We start from the raw sequence: 13051 nt of genomic DNA on the forward strand, positions 1-13051 counted from the left end.
AAACAATCACACTAAATTCCAACTTAGTGGAGGGGAAGGAAGGGCATCATGATGTATTTCCAATATGGGAAGAGGAAGATTTAAAAAGGGATATAAACTGTGCCCTTCGGTAACAGACATTCTTCAGTAATAATGCTGGCTTCTGAAACGGTACCTGTGTGGGGAATTGACTAAAATCACTCCTGCACTGGGCACGTAAAAGCTGGGCAAATATAAAGATTCCCTCTTTCCCATGCATACTAAGTATGTTAAGGTAACCTGTAAACACAATTTTCTCTTCCACGTGTGTGTCAAAGGCAGCTACACTATGTTTGCTCTGCAAAGTCAAGTGCTGCTTTATTTACTTATTTTACTTCCATTTTACTTACTTAGAACAATTTCCATATGGTAACATGCCTTTAATGACACTCATGACTCAAATACTTGTCAATGTAGTCAAACAATATCTACTGACATGAGTCACTGAAGTTAAATAAATGTTATTAGAAATGAGACAAAACAAAAGGCAAATATATATATATATATATATCCAGCAGAATGATAGGGATCATCACCATTTGATCAATCTTCCCTGTGAGTTATATCTGCAAGTTACTTTGAGGTAGCGCTAGAAAGAAGCTGTTGGTCCAAGAGCATCCCTGCAAAAAGAAACATTCATGGCTTAAGTACCATTTAACTTCTTTGTACCCTTTTAAGTATTCTTTACCCTTTTTGGCCTGTTTCTTTCTCCCTGTTCACTGACTGCAGGATTAGTAGCCCCTCAAACAATCTACTAAAGCCTTTCTGTTCAGAAAAGCGATAGAAACAAAACTTTTCTTGAAGAAATTAGCGGGTTTTGAGTAAAGGCACTATCTATTGCAGCTAGGTGCAATTAAGAGTTTATAAAACCAATACTAGATAGTCTTACAAGAAAAACCTTCATCAAGCTTAAAAACAAAAAAATCCCAACCAACCACGTTTCAGATCAGTAGAGACAAAACACAACTGGAAGAAGTGAAAGTGTGGTGTTGAAAAAGTTAACTTCTAATAATTTTTTTTTTCTTTTTTTAATGCTTCCACTGCAAACAGAGCTTTGTAGAACTGTATGACATATTCAGGTCTTTGCATAAGCTAACTAATGCAGGTGGGTAGTTGTAGAACAGCTGTAAGTTTAGTCAATAAAAAGTTTCAGCAATGCATTGTTCTAACAGTTCTGATGCACTCCCTTTTTCCTGTGTTCAAGGTTCACTGGTTAACACACCAGTACAGGAAGTTTGCATTCAGTATGCCTTCACAGTAAAGAATGTGCAACGCACACACCATCTTGATCCCATGTATGCACTCCTAACTGGAAAGAGGAATTGACTAGTAAGGCTCAAGGAAACACAAAAAGAGGTCAGACAGTTGTTTTAGGACAGTATCACATGGGCTGCTATCAACAGACTCACTTCCTCACCTCATTTTTCTTTTATGTTGTCTGGAAGAAAACACAGCCCCAACATTTCTCAGGTTTGGGGAACTAATGGCCCAACCAACCTCTTCCACTGTATTTTCAGTATATGGGTACTTTACAGTCCAGAACAGAAGGCGCATGCATGTATGAGAACAGCCTCTAATGCTGAGTGTAGAGACCTTGTTAACAGGCAAAATCTGCATAAATGGGGTGGTTACAAACTGTGACTTTTTTAGAGGTTTATGTACTGTGGCGGTACAGCGTCAGACTAAGTGAAATCACACATCTACGTGGGCCCCTCATTACATAGCTCACACAATCAACCTTCCAAGTGCCACACAGCAGCACACACTCCACAGTATTTCTGCTGAACCAAACACACATCCTTAGCATCGTATTTTTAACTCATAAGGCAGTTAAAGGGTCCACCAATTACTTGCTGAAGCAGTACAGTGCTAGGTGATGCTATGCAAGCCGCTTCAAAGTGGGATATAACCCAGGCACAGACCTAGAAGCCGTCTTGCTGCTTGTGGCAACGGTGCTTGCTAAATACAAAATCCTTAGCTTAGCAGAGCAGTGCGTACCACCAAGCTCAAGCACCACAGCTATGCACTACAACTGAAGTGGTATACAAACCCTGTATGGTTTTGAAGTTTTAACACTGTCTAAATTCAAGGGGCCTGCATCTACTATCTTGAGTTTCCTCCCTACTGCAGTCCCCTGAAACAGTTCTACACATTCACACAATCACCCCCTTTGCCACCCAGAATCTTTGCTTCATTTATTCCACCTTCTGTCACATTCCTGATAATAATCTCCCTACCATCACCCTCCAGAGACTCACCAATTCACTCAAGTAATCTGTTCCCAGCTACCCTGTAACTACATCTCCTCAAAGCAGGGAAAACAGTTGCTAAAACTGTGGTATTACTCCCCCTGCCTAGACGAGGTTTTTTTTGCTTTCGGTCTCTTCCTACATGTACATCTGCACTAAATCCCTGAAGAATGAACTCCCTAAAATACTCCAAAAGCTTTTTCTGTTTTAGAGCATCTGCATTTCACAGGCAGGACTTAAAGTATTCCTAGCTGAAATCAAATTGCAAAGAGTGAGATTCTGCTCAGCAGCTAGAAATGACCTGCCAACACCAAGTCATCACTCTGCAATACAGTATTTGTTTTAAATTTAAGCACAGCATACAGGTTATGATTCCCACTTTAGTTACATTAAGTGATAAGAAGGCCAGAGAACTTTATTCCCATCTGCCATCATAGCAATTATGGTTTAGATTGCCCCCAGAACACACATGGCAGCACCAAAGTGTCTTGGCTAGATTGAGTAACTTCCACAACTATTAGCTATAATGATTTCTGCTACCTTTTTTTCTTGGAAGAGTATTCTTCTGTTGCCAGCCTAACCTATTTTATTGTTATGTTAATTAGTAAATACTTTTGCATACACATGGGCTTAAGTAGTCCCTATGACTGGAAAAATACTTTATACCCTTCAAGCTAAGAAGAGTTTAGAGGAAGCCACTCAGAAGTTGCTAGCTTAAAGCAGAACCTTCCTCGTTGCTATCTCCCCTAATCTCCTTTGATTTGAATACTGAAAACTGTCATCCTACTAAAATTTTATAACTTTATCACTATAAAACTCCTGAGCATGAAGCCTGAATAAATCAGAGATGTTTAAGACAGGGGGCAACTTAGTTGAGTTGTTACTAAGATAAGGATTTTTTTTTTTATTATTCCCAATGGATTCTTTTTCCTCTTTTAAACCAGAAAGCTATTTTCTTCAAAGACTTGTAGGTTTAAGAACATGTATAATGTTACACCAGTTTCTTTGCTGGAAAGTGTCAGTTGAAAAGACTAACAATAAAAACAGGAGTAAAAACGTCCATAGGGATTATCCTTAGTCTTTGGAATGTTTGCATCTATGGCATCTGAAAGTCTGCCCTTCTGGATTATTTAAAACACTGTATTAGTAAAGCAATTCTAACTGACCTAGCAGATGAACAGTAGTACAGTTAGTGCCAAGAGACTGCAGGAAAAGAGTGGGCTCAAGTGTTCCCATAGCAAACTCTGGGATGTCTCCCAAATACACACATTATCTAAGCAAGCATGCTTAGATGTTGTTAAGCATGTTAAGAGCTTGTAAAAGATTGCCTAGGTAACCTGGAAATACAAGAGAGCTAGTTTTTGCTAGTGTTCTGATGCCCATACTGAAACAAAAACAGGTGAAATACCCCTACTGCCTCCAGCTAAATTCCACAAGCCAGAAGAGAATGCGCTTCACATATATAAGTAAAATCCCTTGCTGGCAGGTTTGCAGAAACAAAATTTTATTTACACAGGCAAGTCTAACTTTAGACCCCATTGAACTCTTTACATTTCTAGAATATTTACATGATTTCAAGATGCTCCAAGTAGAGTGATGAACAAAAAAAAATTACAGAAACTGTCAAAAGCATAGCAAAAAAACCCAACCTATCATTGTGCTTTAAAACTTATGATCTAGAGTAATGTAGAAGAAATGTAATTTTAGCACCTTGGTCATAACGGTCATGCTATATAAGACACTTAAATAGCAGGGGGGATGTCAGAAGTGACCGTATCCAGAGGTTGCCAGTGACAATTCATGAGGGAATCATAGAGTTCTTCACTTGTCTCCATAAATTGTCTGTTCATTTCATCAACATCCAAGTAAAGCTGTGGATCTGAAAATAAAAGCCTGGTAAGTACAAGTGTCAGATCTTGGGAGGCACACACACAAAAACCTCAAGTAAATGCCCAATAAAATGTGTCTTAGCTAAATTTGTAACAGTAAATGTAATAAGATGTGTGTTCACCCAGGATTTTAACCTGACCAATCCAGCTCATTTTGGAATCTATGTATTAGCATGCTAGGACTATATTGGTATTTCAAGATAAAAAGGCAGATTTAAGGGTAATTAACCATGAAACTCCTCAAATCCATTTAATTCCTTTCTACTACAATGTGTTAGGCTGAATAAAAGTTTCCAAACACTAACACAAGATGTCTCTATGTGAGGAACTGTCCACAAACCTTCCAGGCCAAACAATTAAGCTCTGTACCAAATCTTTAAGTGCAAGTTGAGTCCCCCTCTTAGGAACCACAATGTAGGATTTTACCTCAGAGTTTGGAAAACAAAGCTTTTGCCTATTAAAGAGTTTAAAATAGAATATGCTTAGCAGGATCAAGACAGAGATAGGACAACTGGGTATTATATGATTTTGGAAGGAGGATGAAGGCAAAGTTACAAGAAACCTACTGTGAAGTGTTGTTGACAGTGTCCCGTTCTACTTGACATGGTGTACACTACCAGCTTTAAAATCCTACCTCATCTCAGCTATAACCCATAAAGGATCCCACTACATCAGCTGAATTTCAAAGATATTCTTCATCCAGTTGTCACTGGTTTATATTATTAAAGGGCACAAGTATGGCTAAATTTATGTTGCAGTGACAGAATCATTATTACCTTCAGTTATTAGGTCATCATTTATTTCAGTCATAGCTGAAGTTTCCTAGAAAAAAAAGATAAGAAAATGTCTTAAGTTTAATCATAATCCATTTCAGAAAGCATCACAAACCCCAATTAATTTTATACTCCCAAACCATTCCCTCCTTTCACAACTACAAGAATAGGTAGGACGGGAGGGGTTGGGAAGGAGAGACAGTGTTAGTTGGTAGGGTTTTCTGGTTTGGGTTGGTTGGGGGGTTTTCTAAATTTGATTTTTAAAGAAAATCACAGTATAGTTCAGGTTATAGCTTCCGGAAGTCCCTTCTAACTGAAACTGGCTGATCTAAGATAAGACAATCTTATCACAATTCTTTAATTTTCTTTAAGCAAAGTACATCTCTTCCAACAGGAAGAGAGGAAGCCTACACAATTATGCTGTCAGAACTGTTATTTGGCATACATGAACAAGTAACAGTATATAAATCTCCAATTCTACAGAGGTACTACTTAAGCACTTAAAGACACCTCTCAATGAAGCCTGATATTCTAACCTCTACACTAAGCAAAAAGCACAATTTAAGTTTTGGGGATTCTTTTTGCTCTTACACAATTCATACAACTTTTGTTTGTGAACTTTTTTCTTTAAAGCAAGGACATAGTATCTTTACCTCAAAAACAGCTGGAGCCATAACAGCATCTCCTAAAGAGCAGTCTCCAACAGCTTGCATGCTATCATAGGGAGCATAGGAGCTGTAGTTGTAGTCAGCATAAGGATCATAACCCCACTGCGAGTAGTAGTTCTGATAATCCTGGTAATAATCATTATAGTTGTATGACTGGTACCGCTGGAATTCTGCTTTCAGTCTGAAAAATGAAAAATTATATACAGTTAGAATTTGAGAATAATAAGCTGTAAAACCAGTTTTGAAGTTAAACAATTTGCCAGCCTACTGATTTCAAAGTTTAGCTTTTCTAAATAGCTGTCTAAGCAACAGTTTAAATCACAGTACAAGATCTCATGTTTATACAGAAGCAAACGAACACTCTCACCTTCACCAAAACAAAGTAATTATTTGCATGGATTAACTTGAGCCATAACACTTATCTGTACTCAAGTATTTTTAGTATGTAAAAGCAAGCTGATGATAAAAACCATATTTATTAAGACCAGACACATTTATCAAGCACAGCTGCTTTAAAGATGCAGTCTTAATCAGCCCTTTTATCTTTTGTTTGGTTAATACTAAATGTTGTTATTTCCACAAACAAGGGGTGAAGTCAGATGATCTGTTTCAGAGGAGCATCTGACACTTGCCTGCCATTTCAACATGTCTACCTCCACCTGCTCAATTTTTAGTCCATGAACAACAGTTGTGAAGTATAGCTGTCAGATGAAGTCAGCACTGCCATTATCCAGCATGAAGCCAAAGCAGCAGGAAACCAAAGGGCCAGTGTTTAGTTTTCACTACCTTCCCTCTTCCCAAGTAGATTTTTCTCAGGGACAACTTCACACTAATGAGAAGAATCAATGCACAAGCTTCATCTGTACTAAAACAGAGGTACAAAACCAGTAGTATGCTATATGTAATACATTCAGATAACCCAGTTGCACATTCTGAGAAGTCCTCTATGCTTAGTCATTTCTTCTCTGATTATGTACAGGAGTATCTCCTTTGTTTGCTGAGTTCAAATTCTCTGCATCTCCATGTCATTACATAAAAATCAGATCTAGGCTTTTTGTCAAGAATGCAAACTGAAGGAGCTCAGAAACAGAGTTCCCAATTTAAGTGACAAGCTACTCTGATGGCTGGATATTTTGATGCTTGGAGGGTATAGCACTCAGCCATTCAAAAAGATATAGATTAGTAATATGAATTTTAATACCTACAGTACATTTGTTTCATTACTGTAAAACTACATATGCATTCTAATAAATAAGTATTCTATCATCTTGCTACTGTGGTACACAAATTACTACGTAATGTCTCAAAGTTATCTGCTTCCAGCTGCTTTCCTACATACATCTCTGTAGGAAAGAAAAATGTGGAAATACCGCTGATGCTCTTCTGGATAGCAGAAGTGAGGCAACCTGTTTCTTTGTGACCTCTTCTTGCTTTCAAAATAAATTTAGGGCAATTCTGAACAGAGCTCTCTTGGGTAAGAGCAATTCCATTCTAAAGCAGAGAGGCAGCATTTGCAGAATTATCCAGGGTAAAAAAAAACAAAAACTGTTATTTTCACTATTGAACAGAACACACAAACAAACCTAATGAATGTCCTGAAGTTGGTTTACACGACGTTCTATTTTCACCTGTATCCTGGATCAAAGTTTATCAAATTTGGTATCAAATCTCTAACTGTTCAGAAGCTTGAATTGCTTTAAATAACTGACTGAAAGAACTGAGCCAGCAGAGTAAAAAGCTCTTTTGGAACCAATGAACTTTAAATTCCTTGCTGTCCCAATCACTTTAAAAGCAAAGATTAGTTTTCTAAACAAACTGTTCCAGCAACATCTCCTTTGGCTTCTTCCCCCCTGTATTCCATATTCTTCCACTTAAGGAGTTCCTTCCTCTGCCAGCCTACTGTAAAACTAGTGACATGCTACCTTGCCTAAACGAGAGGGAAAGGTCTAGAAGAGTGCCCTAGCATATAAAACCATTTGATGTCTCTTCTAACTTTTTCAGGCCCAAACCTGGAAAATATTTATGAATGCATTAAGCTTTGCTACTATAAGAATTAAGGCTGGTTACAACAGCAGCTAAGCCCAAGTTCCACAATCTGGCTAGACTTAAAGAGTTTTATTTCCCCAGCAATCCTGAAAGAGGTTGATGAATCCAGGGTCTCAAAACATAATGCTTCCGTATTTTTGGTTTTGTAGACTGCATCATGTGTACAGCCATTATAGCAAAGGCCACAGACTTTACAAAGGCAGAGCTACAAGAATCTGATTATTCAGAATTACTACATCAATGCACAACTCATTTGTTACCTTTTAGAAATTCCTATGCTCAGCCGGATTCGTTTTCCCCCCAGACCTGGTGCATTCTGGCAGTCTTGCAGTGCCCTCATCTGATCACCTTGCTCACCAAATCTGACAAAGGCATACCCTCTACAATTTTCAAAAGGGAGAAAACAAATTCTAGTATGCATAATAGTTACAAAGCTAAATAATTCAATTTCTCTCTTCTACAAAAACAGAAAATAGTAGCTACTATAGCTTCCATTAACTAAGCAACCTCTCTGGCATGTGCGCATGCACAGAAGATGCTTTCAAACTAAAGACTTGGGCCAGAAGCAAAAAGCTTGTTCTTTAATAGCATTAAGATGCAACTTGCTGAGAGGCAGCAAAACAATATATTAATTACTGTCTGCGCAAGTAATCATATTTCTTATTTCTGCGTTTACAGCCATTAATTTATCAGTTAATATTAACCCACTCCTACCACTGTACAGAACTAACATTCTTTTTAAACTTGCTTTCTCAAGTTTCTTGAGTAAGTCTATTACAGCCAGTACTGTCTGAACAGCAAACTCACCTATCTCTGCTTGACTCACTGCCTGGCCATTATTAACTTCTGATAGGCTTTATTTACTAATGTTAATAGGTTCAGTCTCCCAAGTCCCTAAGACTTGCCAGGCCTTACATTTTTCTCCCACATATAAGAAGGGAATTATTTTGTCTTCAGTACTGCAGATGACTAAGTGAATGCACTGCTGTACGTAAGCAGAGCAGCACAGATTTCCGTGCACAGCTCTCCGTTCTCCCACCAACTAATTTCTTTCATGCAGAAATACATATGGCTAAACTAAGGCTTATCACATTAACTGCTTAAACTAACCAGGAAGTTTTAGAAATGCAAGCATCTATGCTGTTCAAATAAAAAAAAAGTAATGCTAATCTCTCTTCCTGTCTCTTGAGAAAATGTATGAACAGTTTCAATGCAAGTTCTTCTGTATTACTTATAGAGGCAAGCATATCAACAGCATTACAAATTTCCACAGACATTACCTGGAATATCCCAGCAGGTCTGTTGCTATTTTGCAGTCAATACATGAGGGGTACCTCTTCAGGAAATAGTCATAGAGCTGGAAATCATCCACTTCTGGAGTAAGCTCCCCAACAAATATCGAATAATCTGGTCTTTAAAAACAAAATAGAGCATTTGTCAGGTTTGAGATTAAAGTATCTGATTGCAGCATTACGGCACCTAACATATAAGCAGATAGTTACAGCTGGACAAATAAAGAGACAAAGCCTGAGGAGAGTATTAACTGCAAAACTCTGCTGAGTAATGTGCAGAACTGCAATGCCATCACTCCAGCATGAAGTTCTCAACTTCTCTGGGTCCATTCTACCACTTTTGCAAGAAAAGCATTTTGAAGACCCATTTCATAAAAAAACTTTTAGAAGTTGGTTTTAAAAAGAAATACTTATTGTCTGAAGCAGAGGTGGGAAGGAAGGAGGCACACAAATACTAAAAAAAACCACCCCTATTAACTCAAGTTACAGCTGTAATTCAAAAGAGCTATGACTATTTTGCCATCACTTCTCAGTGATCGTGGGAGAGAGAAACTACAAAAACCCCTTCATTAATTCTACTAGCAATACATTTCCATAAGCAATACTTAGCATATAGGCACCAGATGTGTCATTTTAAGATTTTAAGAATAAATTACAGCATTCACTCCCTGATCACTACTAATTAAAACAGATAAGGGGTCAGCTTCTCCTTTCAAAAGGTCTTTACCTGGCTGCATTAGTACTACTGGGGACAAACTCTATTCTTCCTGGTTTTATTTTGTTCTTTTTCTTCCGTTTCTTCTGTGGTGTTCTCCACCAGCTGTAGGCCTGGAGACATTCTCTTTTTTTCACCATTAAGTCCTGTTGGGAGAAAAAAAATCACCTTTATAGTATTTAGCCTCGTTTACATTCCTCCCTCCCACTCCCCATCACCACAGGTGATTTCCCCATATTCACCTTGCCCTTGAAAGAAGCCTGGGGTCCCATTTCTCCCTCCGCCTCCCATGAGGGAAAGCAGCCTCTGGGGAAAACGCCTGGCAAAAATAACAGAGCCAAAGGATTGTATGAACAGCCATATTCCCCTGACTTGTCAAGCTGGCTAAAGGATTGACAGCTTCCTCTGGGAATTAGGGGAAAAGCAGACAGCCCTTCGATGTTGGCCAATCCTAAATGTTAATTAGCTCCAGGACTGGACTGTGTTCCACTTGAGCTCCGGGACTCGAAAAACCCTGCAGCAGCACAGTGAGTGATGAAGAGGCAGGGAAATCCATCACTCTTGTCCAGAACAGATCTCAGCTGTCCCTATCTCCTCTCACCTAGGTTTTCTTCTTCTCTTAAGTGAGATGTCTCTCCTCACTACCCAGCTGTGAGTCACTCCCCCAGGCCAGGAACAACAACAGGAGGCCGATTAATGGAATGTAAGGAGAAAGCAGACCAGGAACAGGCACTAGCTTGGCTGAGGGAAAACTCAAACCCAGATGCAAGGCCAGGAAGAAAGAGGCATAAAAAGTGCCTCTTAAAAAAAGAAAAAACAAAACCCCAAAAACCACAGTTTAAAAAGGAAGTGGGGCAACTACACAAAAGAGGAGGGAAACAACAGCTGTATTAACACAGGTTGCCTCCCTCGCATTCTAAAGAACAAGGAATTCCAAAAATAAGAATATTGTTTTGCAGCATTTTTTACTTACGCAGGCTTTAATGTTCTTCCTCTAGAACACCTCTACATACATCTTATATAGAGAGTGTTATGCGCACGGTCCTTCCGAAGAACTCATGCTCAAATAATCCAAACTGCAAAGCTTAATGTTATGCCCCCAACCTGCTTCAATTGATAAAATTAAGTGTCCAGAGGACAGCCACCAATCACGGCATTACCGGAGGAAATCATAAGACTAAAAGAACACCCAACTCAGAGCAAGCTAGCTATTTCAGCTTTACATTTACTAGGAATTCTGAGTATGGTTCTGGAATCCACTTAGGCACTGCAAGCCTGAATTCCTGACCAAACGATCTTACCTGGCTTGCCATGGTTCAAACTGTCTTCTGCCTTTCTCAAAGAATACAAATGCACAGGTTCAGTTTACTGCAGTCCTTCAGCTGAAAAAGATGTGAGGAAGGAACAAGATAAAGAATCTTAACCTTGAGATGAATTAGATGTCAAAGATGTTCACCCCACCTTGTATCTTCAATGTTATTAAGTCAGAATTTAGAAATGTTAAATTCTGACTTGGCACTGCTAAAGCAATGCAGATAAAAATATATGGCCAATGGGATTATGATTAGAAATTACCTTCACTTTTTTAAAGTGCATAAAGTTTTCCCACTGTCCACAGCACTAGAAAATTACAGAGAGCTTTTAAGTCACCTATACCTTACCCTTATTTCTGAAATATGTACATATAGTCATTCAGAAGATCCATGTTCTAAAATAGTTAAAAATAAGGCAGCAAAAATAAAGGCCTCAACAGGTTCTGTACAACCCCTATTTTTTTCCCCCCTTTTAGCCAAATTAAAGGTTGATTTACTTGTACCACAAATTATACAGCTGAAAACAAGCAGTGGTACTTCTTATATGCTGAAGAAGAGAAACAAGAGAGCGATGAGGGCATAGTACAGGTAAGTAGGATCCTTCTCCGCACCTTTTCTTAGGTATGTCTTCTCTTTTGCCTCTTCCATATACAGATTCCACTCACTACCAGTGAGTTAGCAACAGCAAATGACCTTTTACTGCTCTCACTAAACCGCTCTCACTAAACCAGTGGATACAGCTTTCCTGAAGATGTATGTACCACTCTGTCAGTTCCAATATCTTTGCTTTACGCTTTTTTCCACTCATCATCCAATCAATATAGAACAGTGCAGAGAAGAGTTTAATTAGCAACGTATTTTGCATCCACTTCCACACACAGCTGTTCATTCACCACTGCTGATTTTTTACATCCAGTGTTGCCCCTTTTATGCAAATACTTGATTGCTGAAGTTTTAATTCCCATTTCCATACAAGAATTTATGTAATATTTTATGTACTGGCTGATCAAATCCATATTTACACACTACAGTAAGTATGGAGCATTTGTAATGCCTTAAAGGCTTGTCCACGCAGGAGAACAGTTCAGGGCGCTACTTCTGAAAGTGGATTAGGCTAACCTGACACAGGATAGCCATATACCATAATTAGAGCACCCATGCATGGTGTTAGAGTAACTATGCACTTCATCCCCACACCCATTCTGAAGCCAAGAAAATAGTCAAGTACAAACAAGCCCTTAATACAGGCATATACCAGTAAAGTTAGTATATGCCCTCTTAGTAAACCTCATTATAATGAATCATCAACAGCAACTTCTTCCCGTTAAAGAAGATAATTATTAATAAAAATATCCACATAATGATGTTCCTCTAATTCAAGCATTACTTTTTAATAATAGGAACCATAAACTCCATGCTCTAAACACTAAAATACTAATTCTTGAACTCACAACTACATACTACCTTTTTTTTAAAAAAAACTTACCAGTCTTTGTGTGCAGATTTAACAGAAAATGGCAGGCACCAGAAAGCAGTTTTATTGCAAAAGATATCAGAAGGCAAGTGATGAAATTGTTTCTCGATCACAGTTATCAGACTTTCATGCAAAACTGAGTTTGTATTCTTTTCCCATCTGATCTTGACTGTCGCCTCTTGATCTTTTCACTAGAAAACAATAATATTTTAAAAGCAATTAAACCAGCATGTATTAACATCTTTTTACATTTGGCTGAACTGTAGCTACAGTCACAGCCAGCTTACTATTTAAGCAATGGGGCAGCTTTAACCTCCAGAATTCAAACACCCCCTTAATTGGATTACACACGCATTCTACCAGCCTCTTTATTTCACATTTTTATTATTACATTTGTACCAGCAAAAAGGTGGATGAAGCGATTTACTAATACAAACCATCTTTAAGAACACTGCTCACCCAAAGCAGAGAGCAAGCCACCCCCCTTCTGCATTCATTTCGCCCACATGAGGAGCCGAGTGAGGGCAGCGGGCTGGGGGAACCTCTCTGAGCGCCGCAGGCCGGCGCGGTGACCCCGACCGAGCTACCCGAGGAGCCCAGGCCCCAGCCGCACC

General features: G+C 38.7%; 2 protein-coding genes across 4 annotated transcripts in view; one reads left to right on the top strand and one right to left on the bottom strand.

Moving 5' to 3' along the window:
* Window positions 1-310: 310 nt before the first annotated feature.
* On the bottom strand, window positions 311-13037 carry LOC113476779 (tRNA selenocysteine 1-associated protein 1-like). 3 transcript variants are annotated; one of them, XM_026842704.1, is made up of 11 exons: window positions 12897-13037; window positions 12450-12628; window positions 10952-11032; window positions 9893-9969; window positions 9663-9796; window positions 8924-9055; window positions 7904-8023; window positions 5583-5778; window positions 4933-4978; window positions 3978-4146; window positions 311-638 (listed from the first exon to the last, which is right to left on the bottom strand). In XM_026842704.1, exons 4-10 carry the CDS (start codon window positions 9920-9922, stop codon window positions 4010-4012), a joined length of 795 nt encoding a protein of 264 aa, XP_026698505.1. In that variant the 5' UTR covers window positions 9923-9969; window positions 10952-11032; window positions 12450-12628; window positions 12897-13037; the 3' UTR covers window positions 311-638; window positions 3978-4009. The 3 variants fall into 3 exon arrangements, with proteins under 3 accessions (XP_026698505.1, XP_026698504.1, XP_026698506.1); XM_026842703.1 differs by having other exon boundaries at window positions 311-4146; XM_026842705.1 differs by lacking the exon at window positions 9893-9969 and having other exon boundaries at window positions 311-4146.
* Window positions 12944-13051, top strand: part of PAK1IP1 (PAK1 interacting protein 1) — a 10265-nt gene continuing 10157 nt past the window's right edge. The window contains exon 1 of the mRNA XM_026841369.1: window positions 12944-13005. Coding sequence (XP_026697170.1) covers window positions 12944-13005 — 62 coding nt within the window. The remainder of the gene's footprint in view (window positions 13006-13051) is intronic.

This window comes from Athene cunicularia (assembly GCF_003259725.1).
Source record: "Athene cunicularia isolate RWA chromosome 2 unlocalized genomic scaffold, athCun1 chr2_part1, whole genome shotgun sequence".
Classification (NCBI taxonomy): domain Eukaryota; kingdom Metazoa; phylum Chordata; class Aves; order Strigiformes; family Strigidae; genus Athene; species Athene cunicularia.

Bases quoted from the DNA above. Each gene is read 5' to 3' on its own strand.
- LOC113476779 (XM_026842704.1), bottom strand. From the start codon at position 9,922: ATGGGACCCCAGGCTTCTTTCAAGGGCAAG. The intron at 9,797-9,892 runs GTGAATATGGGG...TTCTCCCAACAG, and splicing joins AGGCTTCTTTCAAGGGCAAG to GACTTAATGGTGAAAAAAAG. The intron at 4,979-5,582 runs GTAAAGATACTA...TTTTTTTTCTAG, and splicing joins TGGCTCCAGCTGTTTTTGAG to GAAACTTCAGCTATGACTGA.